The 21,696-nt window shown below is 39.9% G+C and overlaps 1 protein-coding gene across 1 annotated transcript in view; it reads left to right on the top strand.

Moving 5' to 3' along the window:
• NPHP4 (nephrocystin 4) overlaps nt 1–21,696 on the top strand; it is a 150,579-nt gene that overhangs the window by 50,205 nt on the left and 78,678 nt on the right. Inside the window, exons 7-10 of the mRNA XM_072425968.1 lie at nt 469–653; nt 1,195–1,315; nt 14,056–14,238; nt 16,056–16,185. Coding sequence (XP_072282069.1) covers nt 469–653; nt 1,195–1,315; nt 14,056–14,238; nt 16,056–16,185 — 619 coding nt within the window. The remainder of the gene's footprint in view (nt 1–468; nt 654–1,194; nt 1,316–14,055; nt 14,239–16,055; nt 16,186–21,696) is intronic.

Here is a 21,696-nt window from a genome sequence, read left to right as displayed (position 1 = left end):
CTCTTTCTTTCTCATTCTTTCACTCTCTTCTTCTCCTTTTTTCTCTGTTTCTTGTTCTCTCCCTCTTCTTTATCTCTCTCTCGTTCTCGCTTTCTTTCTCGTTCTTTCATTTTTTCATTCTCTCTTTTTTTCTCGTCTATCAGTCTTGTCTTCTCGTACTCAAAGTCTTCTCTTATTCGTTTCCATTTTCCCTAATTCTCAACTCAAAAATCCTGCACTCTCTCTTTTCACACTTTTCCTGCTTTTTTCTCTGTCCCCTTTCTTTATGTATATGTCTCATACAGATCCTCCACGTTTCTCTTTCTCTCACTCTCTCTATGATCTTCTCTCTCATATCTTTCATGTCTATTTCTAAATTTTTCATTCACGCTTTTTCAAACATTAATTTCTTTCTATCACTCACAATTTCTCCATGTTCTCTACTTTTCTCAATGTTTCTCTTCCCCCTTTATCCCTCTCACATTCTAGGGGAGCCCTATTGCTGGTGGGACCTCTGTTTCAATCCAAGAACGCAGACTACACATCGGCGTACACAATGGCTGGTGTTTTGTGCAGCCACCTCAGGTTGTGGTGGTAACACCGGAGAACAGAAGTATGAAAGGACATTCCGCTACTAGCCAGAAGAAAAGACAAAGCAGCAGTCAGATGCTAAGGTATGTCTAATCACAGAACCACGACTGTTTATCTATTAGACATTATTTTAAAAATGCAAATATTGTCTATTAAAAGTCCAGTGAAAGCCTAAAGTGTTTGGATTTATAAAAATAAAACATTAGAAAAAAACTGAGTTTCCTATTTTCTAAAAACAATGAAAAATTGCTCAGCAAGTGCAAGCAAAGTGTCAAAAAAAATTACTTTCCCATAATAGATGACATCTTTCCGCAAAAAGCTATAATATAAGTTCTGGAGGGTCCATATGTACAATGCTTCCCAGTATATGCCATATATCTGTGTGTGAGCCACATGGATCAGTGTTTATCTAACCAAAATGAAGGATGAATAGGTGTCTAGTTAAAATCTGAGTTGTGAACAATGGCCTGAAAATTTGTATATATTCGCAATAAAAGGATTTCTAGGTTTGTGAATGTGTGAATACAGCTTACTTGCATTGTTGGTTTTTCCAACACAACACAAAGGTATCGAAATCATTATCCAGTTGAACAAAACTGAAACCGACTTTGTTTTTCTCCCTAGTTCTACAGCCCTGGTATTACGGAGCCGCATGCGTCTGCCAGAAATGGTTGATGACCCCAGATTCTCCATAATCTTTCTTCTGGAGTATGTCTTCTGCGTCCCTAGTGGTGTTGGCGGCAAGGTAGTGTAAAATATGTGTCCTGCCTTTTATTAGCCCACTAATTTTGTAAATATGCCTAATGAATAAAAGTGAATGGGGTACATTTACTAAAGGAATATAGACCTGTCAGTGAATTATCCCCTTGCAAGAGATACGTACACATGTCAGATGAGTCTCACCTTAGGTAAATGGTTGTGCCTGTCTTGCAATAAAATCTTCCATGTGTTCACCAGTCCTGTGATTTATTAATCCACCCTTGATAAATGGCTGAGTGGGAACGACTTTCTTTCCTAGGGAGTACCGCAGGGTGCCGCTGGCTCAATCTTCCCCTTTCCCATCTTTATTTAACAGAATGTCTCTGTGTGTACAGCGCTCATTCATTCATCTATCACTAAAAACCGCCATGAAAGATCATCATATAATCGATAGCATCGATATCATCGATAAAGTCCATCTGATGACTTTCGTCTAGTTCAGTGTTTCTTGACATTTTTAACATAGAGGAACCCTTGAAATAACTTTCAGGCAACCCCTGCTATATTTACTATATCCACAGCTCACAGTACATTAGTGTGGTGGTCAGTAGAAGAATGCCTCTTGCTGACCATTGGGAAGAATATCCTCTTACAGATAGCCAAAAAGTTCATTGGTGTCACCTAAACTGACCTGGGAGTCACAAACTGCTCATTGCTCAAGAAACTCTAGTGAATGAGATGAAGCTCTGCTGACTTCAATCATCAAATCACTGGCATGCAAACTTTTTTTTTCCTTGCCTGTGTTTGGGTATTCATTGCAAAGAGAATTTTGCCAACATTCACTTAGCTAAGTGAAAAATCCCTTCCAGGAAGATAATTTACTTTCCTAAGTGAACAGCCTATATTCCTTTAGTAAATCAACCCCAACGTGTTCGATAGAGTCTCATAAAAAGTTTCATATTTAGAAATATTATTTATTACCATTTTGACGCAAACATTGCTTAGTGGAGTTCTTCCTTAAGCTTCCTGCTGGGTACATAAAGGATGGGTGTGTGAATGATTGTGTACACATTCAGCTCCAGTTCCTTCTGCCTCCTATCTGTTGGTGGAGATAAGGTGTGCCCTTCATATTGGTGGGGGTTCTGATTTCCTTGATGCCTTTTTCTGTACTTTACACACAAGTAGTTTTCAATCACCTCACTTCTAATATTCCCCCTCAGTATCTATAACAATCCCAGACATTGTTTTATTCTGCTCTTTTCAGAGCGGCTCTGGTTTAAATTTATCGGTCTGACTTTCAATAAATGTTTTCTGCTTCTGTTAACATTTTTAAATGCGTTATTTAACGAGAAGGCAAGAAAAATACTTTTCTCTTTGTGATTTCTTTGTAATTTTTTTTAGCATTACTTCTTTTATGAGAAATAAAATTGCTTTTGAGTTTTACAATGCTGCTCATTGTGACATTTTCAATCTTAAAGGATCACGGTGCTGTCGATAAGTTTGAGGGCTCCGAAAGGAACAGCTGCACTTTAAAGCTGGTCATACACTATCCAAGGCTTTTAATAGATTAGATCAAAGTTCCTCAACCAGGGCTCCTCCAAAGGTGGCTGAGGGTTCCTTGAGCAATGAACAATTTGTGACTCTTGGGACCGTTCAAGTCACACCAAACAACCTCTTTGGCTATCTGTAAGGGTGACATTCTTCCCAGTGGACAGCAATGTGAGGAATTCTTCCCACTCATCACCAAGCCAATATACTGGGAGCTGTGGTATTGTAAATAAAACTGGGGTCCCTATAGACCCAAAAGGTTTTTGAAGGGTTCCACCATGTTAAAAAGGTCATGAAAAGCTGGCTTGGATGTTACATTCAATAAACACATCAAAACTAATGAAAAACTGTTATCAAATGTTAAAAAATTGAGGATTCTTGATCAATATTTGATCTGTATGTGCCAACTGAACATTAATCAGTAATGCCTATTACTTTAATAAACGACCACTGTTCCTGGCACTGCCGGGTATTATTGTAGACAGCAGGGAGGGATTCTATTTGATGGTGATCATTAGTTGATCTCCTCATCAAGACTACATTTTTAATTTAATGATTTCAAATCTCATACCAGTATATTGCATGGAATTTTTACATTTCCACTGTGATTTCTTTTTTTTGGGGGCGGAAGGCTTTTTTTTACTGGTAATATTAATTTGTACCTTACATTGAATGCAAATATATACCTAAAGTTGCTAATAAAACAAAACATTTTTTTTTTCATTTTTGAACAGTGTTAGTCTTGAGGCAGGTTTAGGCCTTTCTGGGATTGAGCGATCCCGGCACCTTGCCAGCCACCGGTCACTTACAGATGTGACAGCTGGCGGCAGTGAGTGGTATTGTCCTGCTCACTGCTCCCCCCATTCATTCTCTATGAAGCTTTGTGTAGCGACTACCCCGAGGCAGCCGATCGCTGGCATGTGGAGCAGTAACCACACCACAACATCGTGGCCATTGTGAACATAGCATTTACAAAAATGTTTTTTACTATAATAAAAAGTATTCCATTTATTTAATAAATTGCCTCGTACATAATGATATCAAAATATTGTTTCTGATGCAAAACATAGCAAAGTTATTTGCCGAAGAAAAATAACAAATTGATAACAATTTTTTTTTATGCTAGTCCACACTTAAAACGGTTCAGCCAACATAATAGCTATAAGCAGAAGGGGAGGAGAAGTTTAATTAGGGCTGATTTGGGTTAATTAACGAATAATATGTCACTGTGCTCACCAGCCCCTTTTAGCCAGGCGCACTGCCCGTCACTTTTTTTTTTTTTAAGCGGGGGGGGAGCCTTACTTGGTAGTGACCCCTGTATTGTGATTCAGCTCTTCAGTAACCATCGAAAAACATCCAGATGGTGACTGGGGAGTTGGGTGACAGAGGCCATCACCCACCTAAAGCTTCTGGGGAAAGCCCTGTAGGGGTAGAGTCAGTAGCTGCGGTAACTTTTCCTCATTCATTCCCATCTTCTTATTTTCTCATCACTGAGGCTTAAATGAAGTCTTGGGGAACATTATTATATTGTAGGCGAATCTGCAAATGGTTAACAATGCTTTGCCAAGGAAAAGACTGAATACCTCCATGCTGTTACACCTGCACTGATATGAATGTCAGCGGGAACTCTGGGAGCAGTGGGGGCCATGGGGATCGACACTCCTGGGGACCATGGATTCCGACACTCCAGGAAGTGTTGGTTCCCCGCTGACTTCAGTGGACCATTTCTCTCTCAGTTTGCAGCAGGAGAGTTAAGTATTCTTTTTCTTCTCTACAAGTATGTTCTTTTCTAAGAATTGTTAGGGTCACTTTAAGTAATGCGAGTTTCTCCTCCTTGGCCTAGATTATGGTAGTGGAGTAAAATGTTCTTTTATGTAGCACAATATAACACTTCAGCATGTGCGATCTCAGCTTGTAGGAAGTTGTGTAACATGACAGCGGAGGCTGATGATCACTTATCAGACACATTTTAGCATGTTGTTGGTATTCCTGCTCTCTCATTTCCTTGCACATACACTTCCACTGTACGGCCTGGAATGAGCAGGTATTAGGTGTTAAGCAGATGTCTTCAGTGTGAGCTGCATTTCATCAAACCTCTGCATGAAACTAAACTTTAGGCACTTATAAAAGACTCCAAATAATGCTGCCCTGCAGTTATCAATACATCCTAAATCATTACTTGTATGTTTTTTAATACAAACAGTTGACCTAGTATTAGGCTTTTGCAGAGAGGGCTGCAGAGGTGCAATACGAGAGTAAGAAATTGCACAAAGAGCCAAATAGTTCAAGTATTGTCAAGAAGTGTGCTGATAGGAGGAAATAGGAGAGTGGCAGATGAACCCATCACTATGATCCTGCTGTTTTCACTTACTGGTCTCAGGCAGGGGCCAGTCTATAATTAGCTGGGGAGGGAGTAGGCTAAATGATGCTTATTTCCAGATTTGGGACATCTAGATGCAGGAATGGGTACTGCAGGTGAAAACTCTAGATTGAAGGTAAAGGTTGCAACAAAATCTGATTATATACCTTTAATGAACCATTCATTTTTATCCTGTTTTTTTTGTCTAATCTTATGCCTAACTACATCTTCTTTTATGTTATGCATAAAATGAGGAATAGCTAGACCTTTTGTCCAGTTTTTATTATTGTCTTCGTCCCCAGTATGGAGATCCACTTCTGTCTTTGTACTGATGACCATTTCACTAAGTCCAAAAGTGTAAAAAAATGCAACTTGTTAGAGTCCCCCCCCCATGGAAACCTTCCATGGGGGCATTTGTTCAACAACAACTGCCCAAGGGGAGTTGCCCTCATTTTAGATTGTTTCCAACATCCTGTTGTGTCACTGTAGTAAAGAGAAATGTACCTGATGTTGTTCAATCACAAATAAAGACAAAGGGTTTAACCTTCTACACTAATGGTTATACTCTACTTTTGGACCTTAAGTCTATCACTACTCTCGTCTAGTTTTCATCATTTTATTGAGCTCTGCTTCAGAGTTTCATGCTTTTGCTTGGTTGATAAAATAAAATGATCACATTCTCAACCAATGGTCTGCCACTCTTATCTAAATCTGGATTTTGGGCATTGCCTAACCTAGGTATATCCACGGTGGATCCATCGACACCCCCTGTTTCTTTTGCTGGTATGACAACATAAAAACCTAAATACACTTTAAATCCCTCCCAAATTACCAAAACCTATCCAAAATGGCCAGATCAAGGTTTTTAATTAAAAAGTAACTCCAGCCTGTTTTTTTATTATTTTTGTTTCACATAGCTTAGGGCAGGATTTATGGCTTTATAACATTTGCTTTGGTGTCTGTGCACCATTTAGGAAGATTTTACCCCACTTCTCGTTCTTGTGACAGATGTGTCTTCACTAGAGAAACCTTTTCCCCATGAAAACATATGTGTTACTTACCCTTCCTAGGGGTATATCTCACTTTCAGTTGCTTCTGGAACAGAAAAAGAGGGGAAATCTTCCCAAATAGGGCATTGACAGCCGTAAAAATATTGCAGTGTCTAACCCCACATCACACTAACATAAACTAAAAAAAATTTCTAGAGTTGTACTTTAGGATATTTAGGTTTGCTTTCAGTTTATTTTTGAAAGTAATAAAATGTTAAATGTAGTGTCACTAAAGAGTTAAATGGAGTCACTGTCACCAGCATTGAGTATTCTGTCCCCTCTACATTAGTATTGTAGCCCGTGGTGCTATTCTCGCTCAACCTTCTTCCCAGCTGATGTGTAATTGTCTGCGTCTCTTTGATTTTAGATTCTTGTCATTCCCCGGCCTGGGTATAATTGTAACACCTCTTCTATCTGTCTGTACCCTCCGCCAGAGCTTTGCCCCAACCTCCTTATTTATAGGTTGCCTTGCTTGGCACTATTGACGTTTAATGCCTCTCCTTTTCTCATGGAATGTAGTAAATGGGGAGTCAGCTGTAAAGGGTGCAGATACATTGATTCCAGCAGAGCCACCACTGACAGAACGGTACCCAGCAACAGTGGAAGGACACTTTCCCTTTGATTTAATAAGTGAAATAAACCCACAGGAATTGGGAAGTGTCTGTGCAGTAGTTCATCATGTAAGAAGCGTGCAGAGAGTCTTTGATGGATGTGGAGCAGAGAGAGTGTGCTGGGAGACCATGTGGTCTGTACAGTCTGCAAAGGACTTCCACAAGGAGGGATTTTATTAACTAATTGCTCACACAGGGAACTACACAGTTGGCGTACTCATTTTAAGCTGATGCTACTGCTATTCTAGTTTTTCCACTTGAATTTAAAGTAAAATTGAGGCTAGGCAATGGATATTCTATTTTTTTAATTAATTTAAAGCAGCACATACACTAAAATGAGACACCACTTACCTAGGTAGCTTCAGGCACTGTGGAGCAGTTCAGCCTTAAAGTGGACTGAAAGTTCCACTTTAAACATTTGGCATCAGGCAGATCTTTATTGAAGAAATAGACATGCAATGTCCCTTCTGCAGTAAGTATTTTTACCTGCCTGATAGCTGTCAAAATTTGCTGAGCTGGACACCTGGATACCTGGCACATCCCGGCTTCCCCTGCGAGTGCCAAGACTGTAGGAGTTACAGTGGTTTCTTATCTCAGATCAGAATGAGAAAGAGAAGAAAGAAGAAGATGGCAGTGCCCGCGATGGAGCAGGGATGGAAGATTATCTATTTGGTTTAGTTCTGCACACAATTCTTACTTGATGCACTTAAATGGTTGAAGTTGAGTCTCTCAATAGCTCAACACATCATTCCTCATATATAAAAGGCTTTTACCAGGAGGGAGTAGAGGGAGCTGATCTGCTATGTCACTGTTGGCAGGTGGGGAAGAGGGGGAACTGAGCTGCTAAGGCACTGGTGAGGGAGGGGGAGCTAGGGAGAATGGGAATGCTGCTTTTGAGGAAAGGGGACAGGGAGAGCTGTGCTGCTGAGGCATAAAGATTAGAGAGAGCTGAGATGCTAAGATACTATGAGAAAGTAAGAGTAAGCTGAGCTTTTAAATCGTTGTTGATAGGGGGGGGGGGAGAGGAAGCTGAGCTTCTAAGTTACTGCTGGGGAGGATGAGGGACAGGGAAACTGAGCTGCTGAGTGATACTTGCTTTGGTGCATTTGCTGTAAACTTTGAGGAGGCGTTACTTCACAGTGCCTTAACTACAAAGGTTAGTGGTGGCCTTCTTAAAGCTCATTTACTGTTTGTTAAGTATTTGCAAACTCTAGAATGGCCTGGTGACCAATTCAGTTTTAAAATGTCAGTTGACCCAAAAGGTATATATTTACGCGTCAAAACATAGAGCCTACTCCTACAGTGAGATAACCACTTCTAAAGCTGGGTACACACATTCCATTATTATTGTTAGAAAGGATCTTTCACAATCCTTTCCAACGATTAAGGACTGCACAATGCTTGAACGAGTGCTGTACATATGACGGAGCGGCACCCTGCTGCATGCTTTCCACCTTGCCTTGCATTAGGATCGTTCGTCATCCATCGTCAGCCATACCAGATTTAACTGTTTTGAGTATTTTCCCTTTCAATATGTTGTACATTCCTGCTCTAATTTTTTTTTTACTGTTTTACATTTACCAGAAAACAGATATAACCTGTATTAGGTAAAGAGATCATTTGAGGTTGGTGAAAAATTTTAAAGAGTTCCCCAAAGGGTTTCTCACCCCCCTTGGGAGAGATTTCCTTTTACATCCTGTTACATCTGCAGAATAAATAATAAAGATTTCTCCAGTGTGTCATAGACATGAAAAATATTTTTTTTATCTGCACATACACTTTAATCTACAATTAAATTTCTTCTCTTGTGTTCTAAATGGCATTCTTTGTAAATATTTGAATACTCTCTCTTGCTATTTCATGAATAAAGCGCCAACCCGTGCCTATCAATAAGCTTCCATTTGTATTCATACGAGTTTGACATGCTAAAGGCATTTTCACCTATATAAATATTAATTCCTGAGATATGTTACAGAAGCACAGAGGAAGCTTCCCCTCCCAGGGCAGCATTATTAGACATCTGTCAGACGATTAATTTGCACCGTTTGTTTCTGAGTTCGAAATGTCATATAAATAATTAAGTTCTCTTGTGAAATCTTCCTTACTGATCTCACGCTATTTTCTGTACATCCCACACGAGCCACGGCTGTAGATCTGCTCGCTTTAAAAAGAATTCCTGTTTGTTCCCCTTAACAGACCTATTTTGTTAATTTATTTTTAACGCACTATTAAAAATATATTTTTTAAATCATTTGTGTTGATTGGCTACATGTTCAGCTTTTTATTTTTTTTATTTTTGGGCAGCCACTTGCATGTAAAAATGCTCTCAGCACTCGTGTACTTTGTATCAGCAGCCATTATATGGCTGGGTGCAGCACTTGTGCAGTTTATACAAGTTCCTATTGATTTAGGCCATGGTGTGGTTAGTCTTATTCAATTGGATTTGTTATACTTAGGATTTTCACTCCTGATTTAGGTGACGTCCCCAGCTTTAGGAAGTGTTCAGAAAATACAGGTTATGGGTGATCACCCAAGGTATGGAGTCTAAATATCTTCTCCAGGGCACCCCGCAATAGGTGATGGGCCGGCAAACCTGGTTGTGACCAAACTGTGCTTCAAGAATCTCACCAGGTAGTTACCCCCAGGCTCTGGCCACCAGAGGCGAGCAAGAATCAGATGGCTTTGATGTAGGAACAGCTGACCGGGCTAACACAAGCAGGCTGTGGTCACAGCTAGCAGGAGTCATGGTGGTGAACAGGCCAAAGGTAAGAGCGGGCAGCAAGCAGAAGCGAAGAGTCATGGACAAGGTGAAGTTAGGGTAGGTGGCAATCGGAAACACAGTCGAAAACAGGCTGAGGTCACGGTAGGCAGCAAGCAGGAGAAGAATCGAGAACAGGTGAGGGTGAGAGTCCAGAAATTCAGGCTGAATTGTGGGTAAACATGCTAAGCATCCAGTATTATCTGCCAGGATATTCCTTCTAAACCTATGCCTTGCCCATGTGTATGGAGGCATACTTGGCATGCACGCATGTGTGCATACTCTTTTGCTCACAAGCACACTTGGCAAACATCACTCACACACCTTGTGTGGTTGTGCATTTTCATACCAGCATATCACTGTGAATAACAGTGGTTGCAGCTAATGGATACACAGCAGCCAAAGGGATTGACACATGTGTAGAACGGTTACAAGCATAGAAGGGTAAACTTTTCATGCAAGCTCTGGTGGGCAGCGCTACTACAACTGCTACACAGGCAAACTAGTGAAACAAGTGCATACATTGATAAAATACATTAGAGCTCTTGTTACCTGTACACACCTGTCTAACATGGCAAAAGACCTGATTGCTGCAGTTCACAAACACTTACAAAGCTTTCCCTTCACAACTTGTGATTGGACAATGAATGAAGAAACAGCAGTCTGATAAACTCATCTCTCTGCTTATAGGACTGCAATGACTTCCCCCTTTTTCTTTGCAGACTTTGCTTTACAATTACAACTTACTTTAATAAACCAAACAGGAAAAAAGAAATTTAACAGTTACATTTTTATTTTTGTCACAAAGATACGCTTATTTTGTAATTTGCGCGTCTTGGTCCTCTGATTAACTTGGGGAGTGAAATTAATTGAGTCACCTTTTAAATCGAACTTATTCCATTCTGATGCTTCATTTCCATTCAGCTTCCAACCAAGCTGTATGAAAATGTTTCATTTCATGCACAGCTGGGTCATTACAGTTCACACCTCGGTGCCGACTATCCGTGAATTCACTTAGAAAATTGCATATTTACAGCATTTTGCAAAGTACTTATTGGCCTGTGGAATACTGATCATTGATTGATTATTCCGTGGCAATCTCAATGTCTTAAGGTTGGAAGGACAGACGCAGAGCACACACACAGAGACACACATTAAGTATAAACCTAATCATAACCCCAGGGCTTTGTATTCACCAAGGACCTAAATATCACACGGTAACCAATTCATTATACGCAGCAACGACTTGCAAAGAGAGCATTGTGTCACTTCCCAGTAAGAATTTATTGCGGACCGACGAACGTGTAAGGTGCACCAAAAATAAATCTCTTCAGTAGAAATAAAATAGTTCTCTACCATAAAACAAGAACTGTGTTGACGTTTCAAAGAACATGCAAAACCAGTAAATTACTACTACTACCCATCAAGTAAACGTGAAAGATCTGCTGCTAACATCTTTATCCATCAATGTCACATACCACAAGACACCTTCATAGGTTTTGTCTATGCCTTGATGGGTCAGAACTGATTTGGTGGCACAAGGTTTACCTACACAATGTTAGGCAGGTGGTTTTAATGTTTCGGTTGATTAGTGTACTGTAAGTCTAACAATTTTCTTTTCATATGAAAAGAGATACAAACACGACTTTGATCCAGAGGCTTAATAATACTCGCCTTTGTGTTTCCCGAAGGATAGGCTTCTCTGCTTTATTATTAATCCACCTGACAGTTTACTGTAAGGAACAATGTACCCACTGCAGAAATTGCAAACTGATGAGAAGCACAGATAGCACAAGCCTGTGCTTTATAAATCAGATAATGAGGTTGTCCAGACAAACAGTATAGGACTATCACTGCATGGGGCTAGGACAAAGATCCCTTTATATTATGGGTTTCATAACCAAAATCCAAATAGTAACATGCTTTGCTTCATTTATTATAGATTTATTAAGTTCAGTAAACTGTATCAGCCAATCAGAACACTTTTTTCAGAATTCAGACACCACAAGAAGAATTTTGCACTCCTTAGAAATAAGTAAATATATCAGTAGTGTATAGGGGGCAGGTATAACACCTGGTAATAAAGTAGATAACCAACCCCCTGTTTTATAAGACCCCTCTTCAAGAGTAACCTAGTCCAGGGTTATTTGTATTTACCATTCAATAATTATATTTGTGCAGCAAATTTGACTGTGCTGTATTGTATATGGTAACAGGGGAAGGAGCTTTATGTGCCAAAGCAATTATTATTCACTAGGTAAATAAGAGTCTTTGAGGTTTTTAGAGTTTAGAGTTGGTTTTAGAGGTTAGGTTATAAAATGCATGTAAGCCCAATCACTAAAATAGAGTCATTTTCAGTACCTGGTGGCCCTTTCAATGAAGCTCTTAGTTGGGCCACTTGTTACGGGGTGATGGCTTTTTGTCCTTGTCTACAAATTTCTCTCTTGCTTAGTCACCCAAGGGTTGCCAATGGATTTTGCAAGTCTCATTACTCAGTCATGGCTTACTATTGTCACCATGAGGAACCCCCACTTAAGAAATGCCATCCAGCTAATGTTGAAATACATGTAGACAGGTGGTAGTGGCAAAGAGGCTCCAAAAGATCAATAGCACTGGGATTTATTATGGCATCAATAAAGGAGAGAGCAGTATTTTATTAGAAGAACTGGCAGCCTGATTTAGCAAATTAAAAGTTATGTAGTTATCATTTCCACCTACTGTGAGGGGGCTAGCTGAGGGGCTCAACTGCCTCCAAGAGATGTGAGGTGACCGAATCCATCCATGTTGACCAGAAACAAAGATATCCGCCCTTTAAAGTCATCCTGTTTTTTGCCCTTTCAGATTTACCACAATTGGTAAAACTTACCTATGCTTCTTAACTGTCCTATTTACCCCCAGAGCCAAGTGAAAACCCCTCCTTGAGCTTCAACTTGGACTTCACATGACTAATGGTATACATACAATACTGCATGGTCATCCCATCAATCCACACCCATTTCATTGTTGATATGTGTGTAATGTCCACCAATGGCCAACCAGAGGTCATCCTTCTCACCTATTATTTGTCGCAGTAACATAGTAGGGTATACAATTTCATTGCAGTTTGTCATACACCTGAACCATTTCTTTCTGTGTGTCGAGCTGTACAACCAAACATTCCATTACTTACATGAATAGAATTTTGCAGAGGGCACTAAATCCAGAAAAGAGTTGTGAAATTTTATGATTGCAGTATGATTACAGGATGTTGTATGATTGAGTCATCTAATGAAATCCATGTGGCTTGTGGTCTTATCATCTATTCATCAGTCTAATTGTTCCAATATCTAGTAAACACTAGGACTTGTCGTTATACGTAATGGAAGCATAAATTTCATCCAACTCCAATAAATAAATTTGGGGCTGTCAAAGTCACATGCTAGACTTGGTGGACAAGAGGAAGCTGCAAGGATGGCATTAGCAATGAGGGAAGGGGGTGGCCTATTAAGTGAATAGAAAAGTCACAAGTGGGATTCCATCCACTTTTTTTGGGTAGAATGGGCAAGAGTTACAACTTTTGTCAGTGTTTTACCCAGCCCCTTTTAGCTGGGCACACCACCACTTTTCAGTAACCACCTCGCTGTTTTTGGGTGGTTACAGAAAAGTTGGGTCCCAATGCAGGAGCCACCACCCTACAGGTACAACCTACAGCTCCTTCTCACCCAGCTAAAATACATTTCTGGGAAGAACACTGTATGTGTTCAGTGGATCGGCTCAACTTCCCATGTCCATGACCAAAAAGGAAAAAAGATGAATCTCCCCAATATGAGTATACATCAACAAAAAAAAAAAGATTCTAAGCTTTCCTCATTATATAAAAATAAAATATATATTTGACTGTAGATTGGTTTCTTCAGTATCCTAATGGCTAAGTGGACCCTGTAACTTATCATCTTTTATTTGAATCAGATGACAGGCCACCACTACGCAAGCAAAGTGCAGATTCTCAAGAGTAATTGTTTTCATTTATACGGCTCAATGCAAAAATAAATATTACCGGGTAAGATGGAGCATATTCATTTCACGAATGAAACGCCAACATAATACATGACTAGTGCCTATAATGAACAGTACTGCTGCTTTATCACCAATTATGCTGACATTGATGGCATCCCCGCTTGGTCGTCAATGTAAAGACTTGCCCAAAACATAAATTAGGATTTTTCTGGATGAGGTTCTATTTGTGTTTTTCTGAGATATGCTGCAGCTGTCATCTGTCTGGAAAATTGCAAATAAGGAAAATAAATATCCCTTTTATAATGCATGTATTTTTATTATGAGTATTTGTGGTAGAGTTTCTAATTGGGGAATTGTGGCCATGCTGTAAGCCAAAGCTTATAAACTATCAGTCCGGAGGCTGTGTGTCATACCGTTGCCCTGTCTGTCATCATCAAATATTTTTTCTTCTTTCCAATGTTCTAGATTCCATCTGCGTCGGTTTTGTCAAACACGTCATACATGCGCATGATACGCTGGGCTTCCTGGAACCCCTTTTCAAGTACCGGGACAACAGAAGTGACTATACCCCTTCAAGGTGGACCAACAGCCAATCCCAGTAGTAATCTCGTATACAAGATCCCTCCAAATATCATGAGCTCAGATGAGGTAAAGAAATTATGCAGGGTTATCTTTTTATTTCTTGTACAATAAACATTTCTGATATTCTACAACAGATAATAACCTATTTTAGTTGGGAACCAAGCAGTCTATAGTAATGTCTTTAGGTCTATGTTCACACTGGCCATGAGGTTGCATTGCGGTTACCGCTTCTTTATGCCAGTGAGCCGCTACCTTGGGGAAGGCTCTATGTGTAGCTTCTCCCCATGGCAGCTCCATGGAGAAGTAAAGGGGGGTGACATTAGGTGGTACAAATGCCTCTCTGTGTCACCAGCTGTCAACTGCAGACGCTGGTTCTTTAAGGCACTGTGATGCAAGTGATTGAACTTGTGGCAAGGTGCCAGCTGCTGGGGCAGTGTTGGATTGCTCAATCCCCAAGCAGATCTAAACGTACCCCAACTGTCTCTCAGAAGAGTTCACAGTCTTAGGTGCCTACCATAGTCATATTGTCATGTCCCTAACATTGTTTAGGGGCAATTGGAGGGGGGACCAATAACCCTACAATAATGTTTTTGGTAATGTCCAGGAAATGAAAGTTCCTGGAGGAAGTCCATGCAAACATAGGGGAACATAATTATGGAGCTGTGTCCTGGCCAGGTTAAAAAAATCAGTTGGTCAGTGGCAAGGTAAAGCCATGGGTTCCATTTATTCCCCACCAGCTTTACATGCTTACTTCTCAACCCTGCTGCCCCATAAGGCTTCAAGAGAAAATAGAGGGCAGTTCCATTATCTGGAGCTTACACATGTCTAAGGACTTTCCCCTTGCTCTAAGTGTGAGTACTGGGTGCCTGAGCGACCTATTGCTGGCAGCAGCCCTGTTTTGGGAACAATCAGAGTGAGCTACTAGTAAGAGGTTTTTCTCTTAGCAGCCAGCAAATGAATAGAGTAGAGGGAGAGAGAAAGGAAGATGACATGAGGAGTATGTGCTGGTGGTGGTTCTGTATTACAATGCACTAGCTGAATTACTTTGCAGATTCTCTTTTATTTTCACAACAAGACTCCCTGAGTTACTGTTTAAACTGTTATTTAGTTGTATTCTCTCCCTGTTATCACAGAAAGGCCAATACACTTTAATCAGGAAGAAGTCAAATGCAGGTCAATTGCATCTGTCAGTTCCTTGATTGTTCGGGGGAGATGAAGGAGGAAAGGGTGATGAAGGAGGAAAAGGACCTGAAAAGTGTTTGAGAAGTTTTTGAGACCATTCCTGATTCATTCAACTGCATTTGCCCTCTTCAAGCGAGTTTCATATTTCCATATAGTTGTATGAAAATGCCAATCTAAGGCAAAGAAAAAAATGGTCCACAAAGGCTCCTAAACTGGCAAATAACGAAACATTTTATTTTCTTACCTGGACTTTGTTGATATCACAGATTTTTAATCTCTGAGTTTAAGCATTAGACAAGGCACACAGGTAAATAATGACAGCATACAGATTAATAATGAAAAGTAATTACTGAGAGGTTAGCCTGGGTAATTATAACAATTCAATAGTGGAGATTAGAAACACTCATCTGTGACTGGTTCTCTTTAACTGTGGTGTCATTAATCAATCCTAATCCCATCCTAGTAAGTCCTGATAGGTACAGCGTCTCAGAATGGACAGATAACTGAAGACATAACGTTTTACTTGGGAAAACATAAATGGTAGTAAAAACTGAATGTTTTTAATGACTACATTGGTAATACACACAGTACATGGTAGAGAAAGTCATAGAAGCAGACAGTTAGTGATTACCATACTGCTGTGTGACTAGATGTTTCTGGTGGGTTACCTTTTTCTGACCTTTCTTTATTTGTCCAAGCAGGTGCAGCAGGTGGAAGGGGGATCCTTGTTCTTTAACTTCAGCTTGCGGTCAGACCGTCAGCTCGATGAGTCTGCAGTCAGCGGGTCCCAAGGGCTTGTGCAGTCCAAGAAGAAAGTTACCCTGGGGAATGGTAATTGGAATTTTATTTTCTTTGCTTATTTTAAGCTGCAAACAGCACATTTTTTTCACTCTTCAATCTTCATTTGAAAAAAAAAAATATAACCACCATAAAACAAAACATTTGCATTAAGTACAGTACAATATCGTAAAGCAATCAGGAACAAAACCAATCAACAAAATAGGTTTTAGCAGAATAAAAAAAGTAAAAAACAAATGTTGACAACCATGACTTCCTTCCATATTCATACAACATTATTATACAATACAAAGAGACCTCAAGACAGATTGTTGAACAAAGTTTTATATGCTTTAGATTAAAAAATGTAACCCAGTAACCACAAGTTTTGGTAACTGTATCTGTGTTATCAAGGGAGATGTATCTGGGTATGGGGGGGGGGGGGGGGGGGTGCGGGATTTCGAGAACACTGTGAAACAGCCCAATTTTTAGATGCAATACGAGCACAAGGCTGGTATGCTTCCCAAACTATTTGTACCTCCATCCATTTTAGAGTTTGACACAGCCATTTTAGAGGAACAAAACACAGGGTAGGAGACCTGGTTTCTCCACTGGAGGAAGCAGAACTAAACCCCGCATGCCTTCGCAGGGCCCAGCCATCTTCTTCCTTCTTTGCTTTCTTCTTCCAATCTTCAGGCCATCTTGTTTGGCTGGGCTGGGATGTAGTAATTCTCTCACAGGCGTGGGAGTTCATTCATTCGCGGCACTTGCAGAGGAAAATGGGAATGCCAGATATCCTGGTGATACTGCACAGTTTAGCTTTTTTGCCAGAAACCTGGAGCAATCAGGCTGTTTGGAGAGCTTATGACATAAGGGACAAATTGCTTGTCCTTTTCTGTAATAATGACCGTCCTGAGCATTGACCCCTAAAAGTTGAACTTTAGTTCCCTCAGCCTGTTTTTATTGTCCAGAACTGGACAATAAAAGGAGATACAGCAGATTGGTGAGTTAATTTGTCTGTCAATCTCTGCTTTCTCCTATGAGCATGTTCCTCATTAGCACATGAGCACTGCAGAACACCTTATTGCCACCTTATGGTGCATCTTCCTCATCCAGTCTGAACTTTTTTCTACAGGAAATGAAAAAAGTTGATAGTCTGTTCAAATACTTGCACTGCTTGCTTTGTAAACAAATTCAAGAATGTATGAATTAATAGAAAGCTACCTTAGAAAGCCTTGGGTTCCGCTTTAATAGACCTGTTACTGTGCAGAAAATGAAAAGCTGGCATTGTATTCACAGTGTGACCACTTTAGGCTAAAAAATGCTTAACAGTGGGACAGTATTTATCTTGCCAGTGCAATCCACCTAATGACGCTTCCTTTGATTGTGTGGCAACTTTACTACACTGCTTATGAATTGATAGCAGAGTTGCCACTTTCAGATGAAAAATGTTGCGGGGGTGCCATTATCAATACTGATTTCCAAGCCGGTAGCTTGCCAATCAGCACCTGGCCTCACTTTGTCTTACTCTTTTTGGATTGACAGCACTTCCTCTGTTGCTGTAACCTTCCCACTGCGATCCGCAATGTCTGGCAGGAGGAATGTAGGACATACAAATGACACATTCTTCTAATAAACATAAAGGTAACAGAAGGAACTGGAACAAAACATTTGGTGACTGATCTGCCATTGCAGTTTGAAGAAGGTGAAAGGTTTGTTTGAATAAGCAGAATTTTTAAAACTTTTGCCAGATCATTTCCTAATATACTTACTTGATTTTCCTCTTTAAATATGATGCTGTAAGTAAGGATCGCATATAAGATTTAGAAAAAGTTTCCAGGGCAAAACTGAACCTCCCTGGAGAAACGGCAACAGAGCTGCACAGACAAAAAGATGGATAATGATTCCGGAAAAAAGGGCTTAGAAAGCTATTTTTCCTTTTTCAGATTGGAGCCCTACCTTTCACTCTATCACAAACTTGATCCTTTACCCATCTTTTCCTCAAGACAGGAGTTAATGGAGAGAGTTTAGAAGTTTGATAGCAACATTATTGAACAGATGGCGCTTCTTCATTTCAGACTGACCCGCAGTTCCCGTGTGCATTTGTCTAATTGATATGTCATGTCAGCTGGTGTATAGACAATTTATTGCTCTTGTAGCTTTCTGGAAACTTGTGAAAGTCAAATGCTACCACAACTCATAAGAGCATCTTCACGGTATTATAGTTTTTTAAAGGATAAGTATATGTTGGTAGGAAAAGACAAAATGCAAGCCTGCAAAAGGCTGCCTACGTGCTGCCAAACTATAAAAATAAATGAGGCTCCGTTTTTGGCAGAAAATCTTCCAAATGCCTTTCCTGTACTGGGTCCTTCTAGCATTTACATCTGCCAATGCTCCTGATGGTGTTACAAGATGGAGGGCTTTATACAGATATCCCCATTGCACACCACACTGGTATTCACCCTTGGAAATTTGGGATCAGGCAGGTTTTGTTGCAGAAAGGGACAGGTGCTGTCTCCTATGCTAAAAAACTCAATACTCGCCTGCCTGATTCGCTCCATTATACTGCCAAAATTGCTGAGCTGGCAAAGTGTTGGTTGCCAGAATAGCTGGCACATCCCGGCCTCCCCGGTAGATGTTGAGACTAAATGAATAGCTCCCACACTGAAGTCGCATCATCCTGGCGGGGACAATTGAGACCAAAGATTGGAATGAGGAGAAGAAGGAAAACGATTGCAGCACCTCTGATGGAATGGAGACAGGTGAGTTTAAACTGGATTTAGTTCCCCTTTAAGTGCAGGATGTTAAAGCAGCTGGAGGATGGCGCCACATCAACCAATACATTGCCAGCAAGACACCTGGATCTTCCTCCAAACAAACTTTCATTTGATTGTCATTTGCTCATCATTTCAAACAAAATGAATAGAACTTTTTTTGTTTGACATGTCAATAAAACAGTGATTTGATTGCATAAAGATTTTGATGTGCAGGACAAAGCGAGAGAAGGGCCTGTTAATAATGGACTGACCTACGATATAATACAGAAGAGATACAGATACAGAGGAGTTTTTTAGGTGTATATCAAGCCAAATGTATTAGTAAATTAATTTAGTTTTGGACAGAGTTGGGAAATGTTAATCACATGATGATATGGGATCTATATGACATATAGATGATATGTCATTGGGTAGTTGTGCACCTGTGCTCATACTGTGAACCCATTTTCATTCCTAACAAGCGATAAAACAAACCATCATTCACCACCCCAGCTATTTTGAAAGCACAATTATACTCTAGTGGAACCCATGGTTATGTTAGATTCTGTTCAAAGGGAGAGCTGTAGTCGTTATAGGACTGATTTATTAAAGCTCTCCTTGGCTGGAGAGGATACACTTCCATCAGTGTAGCTGGGTGTTCCAGCAAACCTGGAACGGATCTAGCCCAGGATTGAAAACATTTGTTTACACTTAGCAAATGACTTTTAGAAAATGCATTCCAGGTTTGCTGAATCACCCAGCTTCACTGATGAAAGTGTATCCTCTCCAGCCTTAGAGAGCTTTATTAAATCAGGCTCTGTTTCTTACCCTCAGGGAAGTTGTCTTTCAGAAGCTTCCATGTTTGTTTACTTAGCAAACAGTATCTTATCTTCTACTCTGTGTACATCAAACCACTCTTCTTACAGCAAAGAGCTTAATGCAGTGCTTTACTTGTCAGCATATGAACTACAGATAATCATTTTTAACCACTTCAGGTACTTATTTTTAAACAGAATATTCTTTTTAAAAGTTTCAGTGTATTTTAGCTGTGTGGATGTACCTTTAGGAAGGAATGTTATACATATTTGTATATATATACTTTCAGTATATTTGTTCAACAGTTAGAAGACGTGGATAATATATAGCTAGCGACCACACCTAATGGGTATTTTCTTCTGTCTCCATGGTACTGATGACAGCTGACAGAAATATTATGAGCTGTACCATATTCCCTGTGTATAATACTGATACCATTAGATAGAACTAGTTAGAAGCAATAATAGATTTATTATGAAGTAGCTTATTTACTATCCATGATGATTTTGGTACTGTAAAGGAACATATAGAAGAGATAGCATATGCACTTCATATGGCGTTGATGGTAATAGACAGGAATGGTAAGAGGAGGTAACATATGCATGGTCCGTGGTGCTGACGGTAGTGTGCAGGGATAGTCATCAGTGGGATTTGTGCTGCTTATAGTGGTGATGGCACTGAACAAGAATTGTTCTTCTTGTTGTGCTCATGGCTCTTAACTGGAATCGTAAGAGGGAGTATCATATGATGTCCATGGTGCTGATCGCTGTAATATTAGGAAAAGTTGGTATATGCAATGTCTAGCGAGCTCATAGGTAGTAGTAAGATGGATAATAATAAGAAGAGACAGCAAATGCAAGGCCAATGGTATTAATACTGGTGGACTGAAATAGTGATAAATTTAAAGATATTTTGCTGATAGCTCTGAACAGAAATGGTTAGAGAAGGTAGCATATGCCCTGTCCATGGTGCTGATGACTGTGACAAGACATAATAAAATAATTATCTTAGACATTGGCTGTGGTGCTTTTATTGGAGGACAGAATACTTACGTATTACATGTATGTCCATGGGGTTAATGGAAGAATACAAAAACAGTAAGAAGTGACAGCATTGCATTGCATTATTCTGTACTACTGAACAAGAATGTAAGGGGATGTAGACAATTCCCTGTTAATTCTACAAATGATGATAAGGAATAGAAAGAAGAGGTAACATATGTCTTCTGCATGGTGCTGATGACACTCAACAGGCATGAAAAGAAGACGTAGCAAAATCCTTGTCCATGGTGATAGTAGTGGATAAGAATAATATGAAGTGGTGGTATTAGTACTCTCATGTTCTGAATGGTTAGAGGGGGTGGTATATTCACTTTGGTACTGATGATAGTGACCAGGATCAGTAAGAAAAGGTTTCATACGCACGTATCATACTGCTGACTAACATGGAAAGGAATAGTAAGCAGTGGGAAATATGTCACATCCATGGTACTGATGGCAATTCACAAAAATATTGTGTTCGGCACCAAGAAGAAATAGTAAGAATGTGAGTCATGGGTCTAATAGAACTGGACAAGGATGTGCACAATGCACATTTTTGAGTCTTCTCTCATTAATAAAGAGAATGAGCCTGCTTTAATAAAGCTCTCCAAGGCTGGAGAGAATACACTTTCATCAGTGAACCTGGTGATCCAGCAAACCTGGGATGGATCTGGTCCAGGATTCAAAACATTTGGTAAATTACTTTTTAAGAAACCCTTTCCAAGTTTTCTGGATCATCCAGCTTCACTGATAAAAGTTTATTCTCACCAGCTTTGGAGAGCTTTAATAAATCAGGTTCAATGCTTCCCTCTGTGGCTGTCACTTTACCAGCTGGAAAAATTGAAAAGGAAAGAAAAAAAAAATAATGGCACCCAACTATTAGGGTGGGTGACCTACAAACCTCTGTGAAAGAACAAGCATATCAAAATGTCAGGTTTGTAAAAATAAATACA

This window comes from Pyxicephalus adspersus, chromosome 11 (assembly GCF_032062135.1).
Source record: "Pyxicephalus adspersus chromosome 11, UCB_Pads_2.0, whole genome shotgun sequence".
NCBI lineage: Eukaryota > Metazoa > Chordata > Amphibia > Anura > Pyxicephalidae > Pyxicephalus > Pyxicephalus adspersus.
The sequence above is the reverse complement of the archived record's forward strand: the minus strand, read 5'-3'. Positions and strand labels throughout refer to the sequence as shown.